The following is an 18604-nucleotide window of genomic DNA, read 5'->3' on the forward strand; positions in this document are numbered from 1 at the left end:
CTCATTTTCTCACCGACTTCCAGGCAATTTGAATTAGTTTTGCAACCAGAGGAGTCGCCTCCTGATGGCCAGTAGAGAGAATGCAAGTTTAAGGCACTTCAGCCTTGGCTTCAACAACAAGCAATCAATAATGTGTAGTTCACGTTGCAAATTAAAGGAAAATGTGTCAAAACAAGGCGGTAAAGATGTCAAACGGATGTATGATTACGCGCCGCAATGGCGACGCTGGTATTATTTTCACCTTGCAGGTTTGTGTGTAAGTCATCATGGTAAAATGTAGTCCAGGACACACCTACTGTATGGGGGAAGGGGCAAGCAGGGACCTTTTTTCCATTAAAGATATTTCATTATTGCTATTTATTTAAAATTGTTAATAACACACAACTAAGGCAATTTCATTTTAATGTATACTTCTCTAAGACACTGGTTTCTATATCAGTGGCAATTTTAGATGTAATTGTTTGGGATAGAGGAGAGTGATGATCTCTAATGAGGTTTTCCCATCATCCCACATCCTGTCCCTGTCATGCTCATGCGCTCTTGTAAAATAACCCTGTGACATGAGCTGCATATTTTTTCTGAGAAATCAGGTTTATCCAGCAGATATCTTGCTGTGTTAACACGACTTCTCTAATCCACTATTCCAACGACATAGATTGGGTTTCTCATTTACATGACAGTTAAGAAATCTGGTTGTGGCAAACAGCAACTTAATCAAGTGTATGAACATTCAATGTTGTTTTCCACCGCCGTCTCCGTCTTATATGATAGACGTTTTCAGCAGAATTATATTCTGTGGTTTTTTGTTCTTCAGATGTTGCAGGAAGGTGATGAGTCTGGAAAACTGGTTAGATGTAGGTGTCAAAATATATGTGGTTAAGATTGCGATTTTAGTTAAATGTTAATAAAGTAAAGAAGTCCTGTCTCATGCTAGTGACTTCTTTCCCCTAACCATAACCACGTGCTTTGTGCTCCTTCACATGACTATGAAAATTATGCACTAGCTGCTATACGAGCAGATTATTGTAGGGAAACAAATGAAACACGTTTGTTTGGCAGATATGATCAGTATAAACATTTAGTGACTTGGCAGATATAATAAATGTCTCCCAACATGTATTTGCAAATTATAGCAAACAATTCTAGGGGGACACGGTTGGAACAGAGCAATTGTCAATTTCAAAAGGAGAAAAATGCCACAGAATTTGATGTGCAATGGATTAGTATGACCAGTTTTTCTTCGATATGCCGCCAGGAATTTGACCTTAACTTTACAAATGACAGATTTGCACAGAATTAAGAGTGCCATAAATCTTTGGAAATTATTTCAGAACCGCCTCACGTCCCAGAGCAACATTGGTCCTGTGGAATTGGGAGCGAAGCTTTAGGAGCCGGGATTAGAGGCAATAGCGCACACGGTCGTCCACGGCGATGACCCGAAGGCTCAGACCGTACGCCGCCGACTGGCTTTCAGACTAGCCTCCTCCAATCTGACATCCCCTCACCTTGGCGGCTGTCAGTCAGTTAGCGCCGCAATCTGTCAGTCAGGCTGGACGACTGTCCTCTCACCTCGGAGTTTATGAGAAATGATAAGGTGTCTGTCGGATTATTCCTGCTTTCCAAAACCACATCGGCCCCTAATATCCCACCTCTCGTGGCCCATTCTCAACATGATGAGGTGTCATAAAAGGGCAGCGACGAGGCGATGGAGAGAAGGACGGCGGAGGACTTTGGGAGTAAATATGTCAATCACTCAAAGCGCTGAGAGCTTTTCTTCAAGAGGAGCCGAGGAGAGTCAACGAGGCGACTCTCTTCCCCTCGCAACGTCTCTACATCCAAAGCATTAAGATGTTCTGCTGCACCTGAATACATATCTGCTGCCGGATACTTATTATGCGGAATGAGTTTGAATAAAAATGTTTTCTTATCAACGCACGCACACAGTGGTTTTGATTTATGTGCACCACCTGTATTTCAAAAGCATTGCATTTCAAAAGCATTTTTCATCAGGATGAATAATGAGGCAAATGTGCAGAAAATAAAAAACCCACATTCTATTCTGCTGTTTGACTTTGACGTTGCTATCTCAGTGCATTAAGTTTGCCCTTTGGCCATCATGAGAAGGATTATGCCACCAGTCAGGATCTATTTATTTACGCAAATCATCACTTGATGGGCCGGCGCTCCCCCTACCTCGGCTGAATACTTCAAACAAGATCCTGCAGTCAAATTGTAGCTGGCAGCTCAATGTCCATCACACGGTATTGTGCTTGTGCTGTATTCTGCAATAGCAAGTACTGAAATCGTATCCCAATACATACTATGTAGGTTAATGTGGAAGTTGATTAGATGAGGCAGATTTTCTGTATCTTCTGTCTACAAGGCATCGTGAATATTGCAAACCTGCTTCCGTTCTATTTTAAATCTTTGCATTCTTTCCCAAAGGTTCCCTCGGTGCAATTAGAGAAAAGGGAAATCAAAAAGTCAAACTTCTGGCACAGCCTTAATAATTTAGTCTTCCACAGAAGTAGGAACTCATCTTGAGGAGGACAAAAGGCACTCGTGCCCTAGTCGGATCAAAGGCAAACCATTAATTCCGAGGCTCCTGTTGCAGTCAGATCTGGTGTTTTATTGGGACTGGAGTTCCTTAAACTGTCTTCAGAGTCAAAGAGAATGCTGAGACAAAGCAATTCTATTTCTCCTACAAGGGCACTGGTTAGCCCGAGTTTGATTTGAATGCCCCAAAATAACAGTTTAATTATGTGGCTATCGGAGAGTCTTTCATGTTTTTCCCACCGAATCAGGGCGACTGCGATAACCGATTCTTTCATCGAAGACGGGGGGGGGGGGGCCTTCCTCCATTTTAACAAAAGTGATAGGAAGCCACTGAAATGAGCTCATATGCCACAGACATTAATTATGTTTCTTATAATTAGGTAGAATATCCCCAGATCACCCTGATCCCTTCCAGATAAATTTAATTAGCGGACAAATTAAACGGCACATACAGTGTCCATATCTTTACAAAGCATTCCTTCTGAGGCTGCTCGATGTCTCAGTTTCTAATGTTTTACTGTCAAAGGTATGGTCAAAGACAAATCTTCCCCACAGCAGGCGAGGCGATAAAGCTGTATGTATAGTCGATTTCATCTCTCTGCTGTAATGACAAATTCTTTTTGAAGGGCCTTTTCCCCCCCACTAAGGGATTTCAGCTGAATCAAAACATGGAGCAATAGGACCATTTCACAGATGTATAACTCCATGTGATCATTACTGGACCTGAATACATAACGCATCACCTCTCCACGATCGGGAACAAGGCTGACTAAAGAGGACAAGCCTCGCCGACGGTACACAACTTCATAGATTCATTGATTATTTATGGATTCACAAGACAAACAAGACAACATGTTACAGTGAAACAAGGGCGCTCGATTCCCACGTGGTCTCAAGGTGCTGAAATCCAAGAATCAGAGGTGGGAAGTAAGGAAGTACTAATACTTTGTTACTGTACTTGAGAAGAATGTTTAGGTATTTGTAGTTTTAAAACAAATATCTGTACTTTCTACTCCTTACATTTTCAAAACAGACTAGTAACTTTATTTGAATGCATTTGAGGAGATTATCGATTCTTTTTTCTTATTAATATGATGCAAGTTTTCAGTTGGCTTAGCAAAAACAGCCAGTAAAAGTTTTTCATAGGGAAACCTTTTACTTTATACTTTGGGTACATTTCAGAACCTGTACTTTTTCTGAGCTGTGCATGGCTAAAAACAACACAGGCCCAACTTACAAAATGAAATGAATTAATCATCAACAATGAACACAACAACATGAAATGCATCACCTTCCTGCTAGTTCATCACCCTAAGCTCAAACTACTCCTTCACACTGACTGTTTAACGAAAGTCGGATGATGAAGGCTCCGGCTTAACTTAATTAAGGAAAGAAATAAGCAAAGCAGTGTTTGGGCAGTGTGTTGATGTCATGTAAAAATTATGACTTTCTTTAATGATTTTCTGTCGTCTGCAAATATGAAATTGCAAGGTAAGCCTTTACTTGAAGTCATAAGTTGAGAGATCATCCACTTATCGATAATAAAGAGGATCTCAGTGACCTAAAAATCCTGATGGCTAAGATATTCTCTTTTCTTTTATGATAAATAATGAAAAAAAAATAAAGCTGTACAATGAAAAAGTGGTGATCCCAGTTTGCTAAAAGGATCATATCTCCCATCTCGCCTCAGTGTGATCCGTCCCGACAGAACAGGAGATTTCTACTCCACTTCCTAGCATGTCCCTCTCACTCCGGGAACAGAGACAAACCTGTCAGCTCCATTTGTCCCGATCAGTTCTTGGTGGGAAGCGCCGGCTACTGGAACGTCACTGGGAATAACACTCACTCTTGGAAGTAGCACACTGGGAAGACGAGGCTTTCAGCAACAGCCTGCGTCCTCCGTGCACAGCTCCCGACCTACTACGCCCTCACTCGTTGACCTTGATGTTGACCTTTGCGTGGCAGCGTCTTCATCTGCTCAGAATGCCTGATCTATGTTCATCTGCTTCAGGGAGTGTGCACGCTGAAATGTGACCGGAGGCACAGCGAGGCGGCTGCTCACGTAGATGAGGAGCGGCACCGAGAGCATCCAGATAAAACTTGAACCCAAATATCAAGAAATTGTGTCACTTTTAAAGTGGAGGGAAAAGTTTCCATTATGCGATATCGTGGTACATTTGACTTTGTCAAGCTTTATAATTTAGACATGCTGCATAATAAAGAAATAATGTCAAGATCCGGTCAGCAGAAAGAGCGTCATGAAACAACCAGTGCTAAAGGTTTAGTGCTGTAGAATCACAGGGCAAATGGTAAATGGCCTCCTTTAGCGCTTTTCTCCAAAGTTCCACATTCACACACCGATGGCGGAGTCAACCACGCAGGGTGACATCCAGCTCGTCAGGAGCAATTAGGGTGAGGTGTCTTGCTCAGGGACACCAGGCACTCAGCTAGGAGGAGCCGGGGATCGAACCGGCAATCTTACTCTACCTCCTGAGCTAAACCCCCCCACAAGTTGGTAAACTACTCTAGCTAGCGAGCTTAGAGCTATAGCTACTAGCTTTTTAACCCCACACTTGCGTCTCATTCATTTCTGAGTACACACAACAAACACTCCAAACACAGGACAGGTGAGGCAGTAAGATGCACCTGCAAACACGTAGCAGCAAGCGCATCTCCGGTGTTACACGTTACCAAGCTGGCAACATGCTAGTGCTAGTCCGTTCCTATAGCATTGGTTTTCTTTGTCTTTTCTCTGTCCTGTGGCATTAAGTCCATTCTGACATTTTTGTTCTCAGGATAGCAAATTATTTCATTTGAGAAAGAGTTATTGAAGAGGGGGAACAAGCTCTCCAAGCTAGCTAGCTTACTAACTTTCAGCTAGTTTACCGCCATTTAGCAAGCCCATTAGCATTGCTCCTGTCTCACAACTGTTAACTAAAACCAAAGGAGGTAACACCTAAGTAAAGTTAGGTAAGGAAAGTTTAGTTTTTCACACTCTTGTTCACCTAGTTAGCCAGTATGAGGTGATTAACATCATAACTGAACAGAACTTCCATCCAAAGAATACATGTGTAACTTCAAGACTCCTTCATTGCTAAATGAATCCAACTCCAACACAACAAACCAATAAGTTGACAGACTGAACCAGGAAAATTCACATACAACATATCTGTGATAATATATGATAATGACTAACTGTGAAGGGCGCTTCACCGTCTGTGACACTGTGTGTCCTTGTTAAATTAAAAAGATTCCCCCGAGCGGCTATAACGGCACTAATGACGGTTGTTATATGCTGAGAGTGTCTTAATCGGGAGACACTGGTATTGATCAACAACCCTGTCAACCCCTCAGATATAATATAGTCATTTTACTGCTAAAAGGCAGTAAAAGTTTTATTATCGCTTTAAAAAAAAGCATGAACCCTGGCCGGTGGGTATATTTTCATGCTCATACCAGAACGTTAAACCACAAAAAGGGCTTCTTTATTTATGCCTGAACACTGAAAACAGGAAAAATAACATAACGAGGCCAAAGTGTTAGGAGTACTTAAGCAGAATCATAGGAGGCTTACTGGCATACATTGTTAATGTTGACATTATGTGATATATAAATATACATAACGATAGAAAAGGGCCAAAGGAACTTAAAACAAACCTTTCAGACTCTCAATGAAGCAGCCATTGCTTGATGCAATATCCCCACAATGTTTCTACATAGAGCCAATTACAAAGCATACCTGTCTTCCACCTGGTGTCAACCTTAAAGGTGTTATAGTTTTGGAACAGCTTGTCATTGCCTCCAGGCATTGTGACATTTTGTGTCAAGAAGCAACGGCAGAGGGAAGGGAGTAATGCCGCGGGCCAATTATTTCCTCCACTTCCATCTCCGACGCATGTGTGACATCCACACCGCTGCAGTTTGCACTCTTACCCCTGCGTCATCTATGCAAATTGAGGCAATTCCATATGAATGGCAGATCGTCCTCCTGAAAATGAGGATGGGCAGGAGGCGAAAATGAAATATGAAGGAGGAGGCCGAGACGTGGGAGCCAGTCAGCCTTGAAATGATTTAATTTCAGCGATGAGGAGTTGACTTTGATACGTTTGCATTTTAATAATGGACACTATCACCACTTCAGGGTTCCATTTACAATGAAGAAGCATACTTGGCGAAAAAGGAAAAAGACAAAAATTGAGACCAACTTCACAGTCTGTGATCGTCTGAAAAGGGATCGTCTGTGTATGTGTGTGAGAGAGAGAGAAACTATCGTAAACAAGATGCTCCTGTGACTTTTTTGGACTTTGGAGTTAAATTTGCTGCCAGGGGGAAACGGCTTCAGCCTATTATGTAGGATTTTTCAGATTTTCCAATATGCCAACTCCGGGGTGTGTATGCATATTTAATGAGGCCTTTGCCTCAGTGAAGGTTTTAGAGGGATTTCAGCCTCCTGTCATTATGAGTGATTATGCTTCTTCATGGCATATTCCAGTTGGATGTGGCAATAACTATCTGTCTATCCCCCAAAGCACCACTGATCTTATTATGATTATGACTTTTTTCAGCTGCATATTCAAGACTTGTCGCATTATATCATTTATGCCGTGGATCTCACAAACTCGGGGAGTTCGTCACGCAGGAAGCATTTGTTTATTGTTGTATGTGAGAGGGTGAGAATAACTTAGCTCTAATGGCTAACAACAGGTTTCTCTGCAGCAGGGGCCGGATTGGATGTGTTTTTCACACAAGAACACATTTCTCCACAAGATAAAATGTAAGAAACTAAACAAAGTTTGCACTGGCTGTGTCTGTCCTTTAACCTTATTGTGCACATGTTCTTCAGTGCTAAACAAACTCCACAATATCTCCTTTTGAGCTATGCAGCAGGAAGCAAAGTCCAGTGAAGTATCTGTGGCAACATGTGTCGCTGTGCGTTACAGAACCCCAGATAAAGTCAAGTAGCACGGACATTGCAGGGTCACAGCTCAGAGAGATGGAAAACTCTTAACTAGGGTTGAAAGACGAAAGCAACTGATTGTTGACAGTCCCTCGGAGTCTGTGTCAACCAAACTACAGGGGAAATATTTCCCTTTTTACAGGAGAAATCAGTGTCTTTACATTTCAGAGACGCGTCACGCGTCGATGACAAGTCCCGATGTCTCCATCTGTTATTTATTCTTGCGGAGTCTGCGCTTGGCAAACTGACAAAATCACACACACACACACACACACACACACACACACACATACATACACACACACACCAACAAGCAAACACAATGTACTATGTTAATGGACTTAAATGTCACGAGCCTTTGGAAATGTCAGTGCACTCGGTTTTAGCATAAAGTAAGTGCAACCAGGTGCAGAACAGATCCATACCATCCTGCATTTGTAAACGAGAAATTTCAATAAACAAGACAGTAACTTTCAAATGGCTAATGTTTTTCTCTCTGCTTATGATTAATGGAATTAAAGTATTTCAGGCGTTAAAACTTCAAACTCAAATTGTTTCACCTCTCTCCGCCATTGGAGCAGAACATTTCTCTTTACAGTGTGACAGATTACATTGTTACCTGTTTACTGAAGCCGACTGCACATCTACATCTTTACACACGGCTTTAATAAAACACGCTCTGTTGTCTAAGTGTCGGTGTCAATGCTGGAGTTGGAAAGGAGACTTCCTCAACTGCTTTCGTATAATCAGAAGCACTGACACTTTGTTTTATTTGGGTTGTACGGTGTCTCAGAGAGATTTATTCTGCATTTACACTTCACATTTACATTTACATTTACATTTCACGTTGGGTGTCAAAAGTGTTACATGCAAAACGCATGATGAGCTTGTAAAATACGATTCATCGTTAAGTGTGGAAATTGTTGACAGATGGAAATCTCGGAGCGAAATGAAGTAAAGATGGAGTCATTCGTGTAAATATGAATATGTTATGCAGTCACTGACATCTTAATAAACTTTATGCAGTATTTAATAGGAGATGTATTTAAAGTTCAGCTAAAATGAAAAAGTCACTCAGTTAAAGTCCCACACTGGGAACACATTCACATGTAATAGAAGAATGTGTGGGATATGTCGAGTCAAAGATACATCTCTAAAGATAAGATACCTGGATAATGTATCATACATGGATACAAATAACTACTCATGTTCAATGTAAACATTGTATTGTGGATATGAAGTGCAATGAAATGGATAGTAGTGTTGTTTAAGGAGTTGAATTCAAATAAAATACAATTCATTTATTTGACTATAAAAATGTCAGCGTTGGCAGTCGATGTCCAAAATGACCAGAAACAAGTCAAAATGACCTGTCAGATTGTCATCTTCATATTTGTAAGCAAAGTTTTTTCCCCCAAAACTGAAAAGTGATTTCTGGACTCAATGAAAACGCTGCAGATGAAAACGTGCTCCTCTGGATGTGACACTTCACAGCCGCCAGCAGCTCAAGAGGACGGCAGTGTTCGGACTCACTGAGGTGGACCATGAACTGGGAGCCGTGATCCCTGAGTGGAAATTTCACAGCAGCTTTGAGCTAATGTTTGGAGGGAAGGGTTAACTCTCGGCTCTCTGCTTTCATCTTCGAAAATGCTGCTGCTGCTCCTCGGCTCAGGAGGTATTATCGTGTTGGACCCCCACTATGGCGCAATGTGTGTCAGCCTCCGTACTGTATGTGCATCCCCATATGTGTTCGTATATAGGTACCTGCACATGCGAGCAGTTTGTGCACATGCGTTCGGTTGCATTTGAGTGCCGAATATCCTTGAAGAAGCAACGCAAGATGAAAATCCTCCAAAGTCCTCACTTCCTCAAGGGTCGTGGTGCTGAGGATTAAGGCTCAGGTTAAGGATTAAGGCTGTATATATACATATATATATATATACACATACATAAACACACACACACTGGCACGGCTTAGAAAGACCAACAGGTTTGAAAACATAAAATGTAGCACTATCTCTGCAGAATTAATATCAGATGTTCTTTCTTGTGACAAAGTGTCACTTTTCAGGCAATTACTTTTTTTTCAGTGCCACCGTTTCATAATCAGTTCTTCAAAAACGCCTAGCGGAACAAATCAAAGGTTGCCCATGTAATTATGATGGATTCAAACTGCTTCTAAAAGCCTCACGCTTTGCCAAGCCGCCTTTGTCACTCTTTCAAGTGCTGCTGTTGTTGTTATTCCGAGTTGAAGTCATTTCTATTCACGTTTTTATCAAGATTACATGAACACGTTTCATATCCATGCTTGCAGAAACACACAATGCACACAATCGCAATGTAACAACTGTAACACTATAACAAGCATCAATAAAAACAACAATGTTACGTAACAGGCATAAAATCTACATTTGCTTTTCCCACGGGACACGTCCAGCGGTCTCCTGGGTGAAAGTCCCTTAAAGGACACTCTCCCTTGTTATACTCATTACCAAATACCTTTATTCCTTGCAAGTGAGCTGAAAAACTGCAACGAGAAACAGATGTTGTATGTGCTAATATGTCGATTCTATTAAGGCATGTTCCTCTTCGATGCTAGCATGTTGATGCCTTCAGGGTTTTTGATGGACTCAACCACTGGATATGGTAATAATAATGCGTGTGTGTGTGTGTGCGCACAGAAGGATTCAGAGCAGATACTGACGCACCACCCTGATCAAGCACACAATGTTACATCTTTTCATCAAGTGTTTGTATAGGAACAAAAAAAGAAAGCGATTAAAATATCAAAGAGCCTTTTGAGCTCCTCATTCTCAGAGATCGGCTTATTGTTCCCCATGATGCTGAATCAAGCATCTATCACAAGTTAGCAATCAAGTGCAGCACATCTTCTCCCAGAATCAATGGGAAACGATGTCATTAGAGCTGAAGTATTACTCTCGTAGAAGGTTGAGCCTTTGTGACTCAGAAACATATTACATTATATATTAATAAGAATAAGATCACAACAAAGAGAGCACCACACTGTAGCAGTACATGGAATGGATTAGACTTTGTACAATAACACCCTGCCCGTCGTGCAGTTCGGCTATTGGAAGGGTGGAAGCTAATTGGAGGGCTGGCCTCTGCATGTTACCTTTGCTGTAAACTACATGACAGCATCGCTTCATTTCTACTCAAAAACAGCAAGTATTTGTGATAGCCTGTCTGGTGAGTGAAGTGAAGGACAGAAAAGGATTTTCTTCGTTACTCATTCAACGCACTGAAAGCGATAATTGACACCTCTAAATGATGTATATGTATAATGTATAAGTATATATATATATATATATATATATACATCGAAGAGGAACATGCCTTAATAGATATACCACACCAAAAATCAACCACACCAATATATATATATATATATATATATATATATATATATATATATATATATATATGCTGAATGCTATATGCTGAAGTGCCTTAAACTTACATTCTCTCTGCTGGCCATTAGGGGGGGGAAATTATTCAGATTTTACAGAAGTCTATGAGAGAATGAGCCTATTTCTAGGGATTTATTATCTTAGAAAACATCAGAAACATTGGTTTATGATCTATTACTACTTAATTATCCTAGAGTAACATTTTTTTAAATACAAGAATAGGAGTTCTTTACATAGCAAATACTTTTTGCTGCTATATTGACGTTCTGGATATCATAAGGAGAACCATTTAGTGCTCTATAAATAAACAATAAATATTATTGTTTATCTTGGATTTCATTACATGCACGACTACATGCTGTGACAGTATCATGAGACTCTGATTTGATTTAAATGGATTAGCTGTGCAGAAATCAAGGCCAAATATAAAAAAAAAATAAAAAATCAACCACACCAATTAGCATCTCTTTTATAGTTGCTATTCCCGTGACACACAAAATGCATCCTGCTGTAAAACATGCTGGAATGCTGCATTAAGCCACAGACACTGGTTTGATTTTAATGGATTGGCTACGCGGGGAATCGATATCGAATGTGAATCCATTGCGGTGATAAGTGGGATTCCTGCCTGGGGAGCCGGCGTCGCCGCGTACTCTCTTGTCAGCATGCCTCAGCAGACGCATCCTGGGCGCTCGGAGTATATGACACAGACACAGCGAGGGCGAGTTACCGCACACTGAACAGATACCGAGGGAAGGAAGGAGACAGATACTGATGTGGGGAGAGCAGTAAAGATACTCCATGAACAGAGGAGAACTGCACACAGAGAGACGTATAAGGTCTGTTACTAAATCATGTTTGTCATTCTCACAGAGGGGAAGGAGAATGAGATGATCCTTCCAAGGGGGCTCTGACTGCTACTCTGTGATGTTATTCAATCCATTTGTCCTCTAATCATTTATTCTCTGCTAAGATCAATATTATGTCTATATTCGTGTGTAAACGCAATAATGTTTTCCCACTTCAACCAGACACTTTCTCATCAATTTGGATTCTGGTCATACATACTGTAAACAAACCCCATATTGGCTTGTATTAACAAAAAATTAAAGGAAAAGTGTGACATTTTTACTGAAAACGTCCATTCATCACACTTTACAAGTTCAACTGCCATAATTACTGAAGTTCTCTTCATACACAGTTTTCCTTTGCAATGAGGGACACTTTGTTATGCAGAGTGGTAACTACTACAATACCCATGAGCCTCTGCAGTAGCAAATCCAAAAGTGTTTCTGTCTTTTGCTGCAGTAAAGAACAAACCATGCAACAGTCAAAGCCAAATGTAAAAAAAAAAATATCAATTTAAGCTGCATTATATTTTCAGTTTCACAACAGCATAATATTTATTATTATATAAGCAGTCAAGCAGCTTGGTGATTGGATATTTTGTTACAGGAATGGACCTTTGGGAGACTCCTCTTTGGTTCAACCAGGAGTGTTTTGTGCAGATCCAAGCAGAGTCACGTCACATTAACTTTTACTTCCAAAACAAAGGCTGACAAAAATAGCTTCTCCTATTCTATAACAGTCATTTCAGGTCTACTCACTTCCAGTTTTACCCCTAAATGACGTTTTTAAGATGATGTGGCCTGTTTACATCCTGTCTAATCTTGGGTATTGCTCTTTCAGATCTTGCTTAGCTCTGCATGGGACATTAACCAACGCTAATGTCCCGATTATCCTGAAAATATTGTGAATCACAATGTTATCCCGATAACCAAAATAACTATAAAACTGAAAACATCTTTTTCTTACAACACCGATAGAACAATTCTTTTGTATTAGTGAAAAGATCGTAAAGGACAAATAAAAGATAACGAGTAAAATTTAAAAAAATAGCAACATCGTGTGAGTGTTCTTTCTGCTAATTCCTTGAAGCCTTTTTTGAAAGAAAAAAAAATAACCCCGCTGTATATTTCACTTCTCCACCATGATAGCGAGCTAGACGGCTTCCTGTGTTTTTAATCGCCATCCAGTTCTAGCTGTATGTATGCAAAGATGTCCGCTATTAACTTGGTGAGTACAGTGGTGTTATTACTGACTTAATAGCCAGGTTTATGAAAATAACACCCAAGCTGTAATAGGCTACACCAAATTATCCTTTCATATAATGCAATGATTTTGACAGCGTATGCCGAGGTATTTTAACTGAAACTTTTACAGACAAGACATTACATTACAAACGTTCTACCGAGCTAAACGATCACATTAGGGACATAAAGGAAACTATGGGAACGGAGAAAGAAACAAGAAAGAAAAGAGGAGCTTAATGATTCTTTATGTGCCCTCAGAAGCCAAATGAGTCTTGCAGTCTTGTATAAAACAAGCAAATCATCGGTATGATTCCCATCTGTTGCCTCCGAAAGACACGCTCCATCCAGTATTGTATTACGGACCATTAAGTCCTCTGAGCCAGTTCCCTCAGCCTCCTCCTCATCAATCAATCAATCAATCAATCAATCAATCAATCAATCAATCAATCAATCAATCAATCAAACAATCAACCAGGCTACAGATGTATCCACCTCCATGTTAATGTGACATCTTTTCACTCCTCTTCCTTCTTCCTTAGTTTTCTTTTGAAAATCGTTTTTCCACACCACTGGAACCAAATGTATTCCCATTATTAACTGTTCTTTCCACTAACATGTTCTCATCAAGTTTTTTTTAAGATGATTTATAATCAGTTCATTACTTATTATTTAAGTAAAATAATTTCAAACAGCTGCCAGTCTTGAGAAAGTAATACATGCCTTTATTTTGTCAGCTGCCCGCCTCCAGCTCACTCAACCCAAAAATGTATTTTAAAAAAACCCTCACAAATCAGATCTCATCACTCCCATTCTTGCATCTTTGCATTGGCTCCCTGTGGGTTTGAGATTTGATTTGAAGATGTTGCTTTCAAAATGTAAGGGCTTTGCGTGTGCAGGCCCCTAGTTATTGTTGATATGTTAATCTCTTATGAGCCACTGAGATCTTCAGGCAAGGATCTCCTAATTGTTCCACACTTGCTTTGTTACCCGAGATGACCGGGGCCCCTCACCTTTGGAACTCCAGCCTCGGGATTTCAGGCTCGCCAACTACGTCACTTTTATCAGATAGCCTTTTTTCTGTCTGGATTAGGAATGTTGATAATGAACCTTTTAGCCATTTAAATGATCTTAAAAGACGGCGTTGTCACCAACTTCGAGGCTAAATCCCTTCACTCCAATTAGGAACTTGGTTTGAGTCTTGATGAGTAGCGGCATTAATTCACTGACAAATATCTCTGACAGTCAGGCAGACACAACAGACGACCCCAACCACAGCACCCTGCATGCAAGCCGTTATTTTGTGGGTTAAAAGTGAATGATCGGTTAATGAGGGTTGTTATTGGCTGGAAAAAATAAATTCTTAATGAGGATGCTTAGCCTGGATCCTCGTTTGGTGTTCCTTTTCTGCACACTTCATTGTGCTACTGTTGTGTTCTGAGTTGTACCACTAAATTATTCTTGTAATCTAATTAGTTTAGCATTTTTTACTGTTTACTCTGCTGGTTTTTACTGTTATTTGAAGCACTTTATATCCCTGTTTCGGCAAGTGCTACATAAATATCATGTTTATCGTCGTATATTATTAATTTGCTACAGCTCTGCAGTAAGTGTTCTTATAGTGATCTATTTTTGATGAGGCCATTTTGGAGATGTGCCGATTCGACCGTGCGGTCCTCGTAGAGGCTGCAGCTGGTTCGCACTGCGTTCTGTTCCAAGGTGTTCCCGTTATTTTGTCCACACCACTGTATATTCCCACCGGTGCTGTCAGTGTACAAGCCCCTGCAAAACCTTTTCCTCTCTTCCTCGTTAAACCAGCATCTGCTGAGGTAAGAGGCCTAAAACCCCCCAACACACACACACACACACACACACACACACACACACACACACTCCCCCTCCCTTTCAATGCATTCTCTTGGGCCTGCCATCTGCCACAGAGTTGGACAAGACCCCACTAACAGGGCACACACACACACACACACAAACCCCCTCATTTCAAACCCTCGCAGTAGCTGGAAAACATCTCCAGTACAGATGCACATGAATGCACACAACACACACACACACACACACACACACACACACACACACACACACAACCCAAAGTTAGCCAGGCTGCATATTTAATGAGGAGCCCCCCCCCCATGAACAAAACAGCTTGCAGGGTCATAATGGTTTCGAGCATAGCCCCACCCCGCTGCACAGAGCCAGTGAACTCCTCCCCTCCATTGTGTGACTGGCCTGAAGAGGAGAGGACGGGGAGGACGGAGAGGGGAGGACAGAGGGGGAACAACAAACTCTAATTACTCCTCTGTGGCTAACAGCAGCCTCCAGCTCTTCCCCCCTGTTTCAGGAGTAAAGAGAGCGAGAGAAGGAGGGTAATAGAAAGGAAGGATGAGGACAGCGCAAACAGGAATAAAAAGAAGCCCCGCACTGATTGAACATGAAACCTCTCCCTGTGGCTCCCCCCTGTCTCCTCTCGTCTCTCTCCCCCTCTGCTTGTTGTACATAATGCCCCCTCACTTCCACCGCAATTGTTCATCACCCCTCAGTTAACCACTGTGAATAATGATGTCTCCTCTTGGAGAGAAGGAGGCAGAGGAGCAAGCCGTAGGCCATGCATTCTGATGGTCTAAGCATTCCCCAGTTGCCCTCTGCTCGGGCAAAATAAACAGTGCAGCGGGGAGGGAGGGATGCCTGCACCTCCTCCTGCATTCATATTCTCTGGGAGTTGTGTTTGTTTGTTGTGTTCTACTCATTATTTACAATCTGTATCATCCATAAGTCCTTCTGTGTTTCGCCCTCCTGCAAATATGCAGGGAGGCAGGCCCCGAGAGGAGCAGCGGACGACGGAGACGCCCGCCATCGTCTTTGACAAACAGACCTGGGCAATTTGGCAACATTATGTCTGCTTTCTGGGGGGACGTTGGGTCTCGCCTGGCCCTGCCATGCTGCTGCCATCATCGTCACTGTCAGCCGGACGGAGCCCGTGGAGGGGCAGAGCCACTTGAGGAGAGCATCTTTCTAAAGCTGAAGAGACAGCTGGGCCCCGCTCCAGAGTCTCCAGCTATTTTCAAAAAGAGGCTGCTCAGTTTGTCATCCACATTGAAGTTCTTCTCTTTTGTGGATTTATTTGCACTGTTTCTTTTTTGTTTTTGTTTTTGCCAGTTTCCCCAAATAGATTTGAATCTATCGCCTGTACAGGGCTATGGTTGACTGATGGCTGCAGTCAAGATCACTGAGCTGGAGGGGGGCATATTTGGTTATATCCATCCAATAAAGTGTTATTTTTTGTCACATCCCACAAGCTAATAAAATATTTTATAACCAGGCCATGTGCAGCATTACGGTCCTGCTGAAATAGAACCCATTAAAGACACATTATCTGGTTCAGTGTGTTCCGCTGCCTGTGCCGATGTAGGATGAAATGGGCCATTCTAATCCTCATTAACATAGCTAATTTCACATAAGAGAAAGTTGATAGTGGGTGTCAAAACCATTCAAAGGTCACCCGAGCAAGCCGCATCATTTCATATGCAAATACGCGAGTGTACGCCTCCGAGAGTTGGCCTCGTCGCTGCTCTACCTGTGTGAACACATCATGACGAGCTCAGGGACATGCCTTTTCTCTGAGGTGTCATCGCCAGGGTTGTGCAGCGTTTGACGAGCTGGCACGGCGAGGCAGAGCAGTGTGTCACACAATGGATAAAGTTGTCAAAAGCCAGCAGGTGGAGAGAGGATGAAGAGGAGGAGAAAGGGCAGCAGATACTCATCCGTCCTCCCCTCTTTGGCCGTGAGTGCTACAGCTAACCCGGAGGGATGAAAGTGGAGGAACAAACATGTGACAAGTTGCTCCTTCAACAGGGAGGGAGGGGGCAAGTATGACATTAGCAGCATGAAGATGTCGTCACGTGACCATTCACCATGTGAATAACTGAACACACTCTTGGTGCCAGCTGCAGACGGGAGGGAAGCGGAGCTGCACAAATGTGGGTGTTTGGAGATAAATCAAACACCAGATCTATATTTTGAGTTGTTTGAGTCGGAAAGCATTGATCTGTGGGTCAAAATGTGTCAGTGTCCGCACACCACATTCAAATGTAGTCACGGAAATGCTCTTGAACCTATCTAAAATAATGACTTTTCAACTGGACGATAGTTGCTTTTGACTTGTAAATCACCTCAAGCCTGGTCTTATTGGATCTTCGGGAATGTCTTGACGCGTACACACAGAAATCATATGAATGTGACACAACAGATGATTTTGGCATATGGCATCACAACATTTAGAAAATTGCTGACAGACAAACATCCTTCTTGGCAATAACTTCACAACCGCTTGCTGATGTCTCGCAACTAAACAAGCCTGTAACTGAGAGATACTTCCTCAAAAACCAACAGCTCCACAATCTTTTAACACACACAAGATGTTTTTGTTCTTCGCTCGCGATTAAAAAGCAGAGGACTCACTTGGTCACCCTCCTGTGGGCGGTGATGCTGGCCACGATGACGCTCTCCGGTCTCGGGGTGGCCACAGCCTTGAAAGTCCCCTTCCAAAACTTCTCAAAGAGCTGCTTCTCTCCAAGATGCTGGAAGCCGACGGTGCCGCTCGGTGATCCCGGGGACGGAGAGGGGCCACAGGGGCCCGGCAGGAGCGAGCACGGGGGCTGCATCTGTGGTTCCTGGTCTCCAAACCCCAGAAGAATAAAGTGCTGCACACTGATGGAGAGACGCACAAGCTGGGGCTGGTTGTCAGGAGCTGTCCAAGTACTGAATCAAAGCGGCGCACAGCGCAACAACTGTTGTGCACCGACGTCTCCTCTCTCAGCAGCAGGTCAATGTGTCAGCGCGTCTGTCTGCTCCTCGCTCTCCAGCGTGGGGAGAGGGACAAAAGCTGACCCTCTCCAACCGGAGGCTGGGTATTGTTCTCCCAGATGAGGGAAGGAGGGGCGGGAGGGATTGGGCTTCTTTCTCTCCGCCTCTCCTCTTCTGTCACATCTGCTGCTTTTGGGGGGACGGGGTCGGAGTTGGGCAGTCGGAGCGCTGCTTTCTTTTTCTTTTTTTTTGGTTTCTCCTCCCGCGCGCTCCCGTCGGCAGCCTCACACAGAATTACACTCACGAGAGACGGAGCGTGTTTCCGTCCTGGAGTGAGGGAGACCAATTGTGGGTGTTTTTTCTCCCTGTTTGCCGGAGTGCAATGTTTTGGAGGAGAGAGATGACTGTACGTCTACGCGCGCGCCGGGCAGGTGTCCAAGGCAAGTGTCGCGGCGTGTCTGAGGGCAGGCGTGGACGCGCGCCGGAGAGCGTGCGAGTGCGAATGGACTGAGGAGCTCAGCTGAGAGCGGCTTGTTTTGTGTCTCTCAGGCTGTGACGTCAAAGTTGGGGGCTGGATGCGGGGAGAGGGGCAACTCCTGTCAACCCCTCTCTCTCTCTCTCTCTCTCTCTCTCTCTCTCTCTCCCTCTCTCTCTCTCTCCCCCCTTGAATCACTCCACTTTACCCTTGATTAGGTTCAATTCTCATCCTGCCATGTGCCGGCATCAGTTTCTCTGTCTCTCTTTGTCCGTTT

At 42.8% G+C, this 18604-nt stretch overlaps 1 protein-coding gene across 2 annotated transcripts in view; it reads right to left on the reverse strand.

The window, feature by feature from the left end:
• srrm4 (serine/arginine repetitive matrix 4) overlaps positions 1 to 18340 on the reverse strand; it is a 54385-nt gene extending 36045 nt beyond the window's left edge. For both annotated transcript variants that reach the window (XM_084024826.1, XM_084024825.1), the window contains exon 1: positions 17508 to 18340. In XM_084024826.1, coding sequence (XP_083880952.1) covers positions 17508 to 17710 — 203 coding nt within the window. In that variant the 5' untranslated portion in view covers positions 17711 to 18340. The remainder of the gene's footprint in view (positions 1 to 17507) is intronic.
• Positions 18341 to 18604: the final 264 nt, after the last annotated feature.

Source organism: Eutrigla gurnardus, assembly GCF_963514095.1.
Source record: "Eutrigla gurnardus genome assembly, chromosome: 13".
NCBI lineage: Eukaryota > Metazoa > Chordata > Actinopteri > Perciformes > Triglidae > Eutrigla > Eutrigla gurnardus.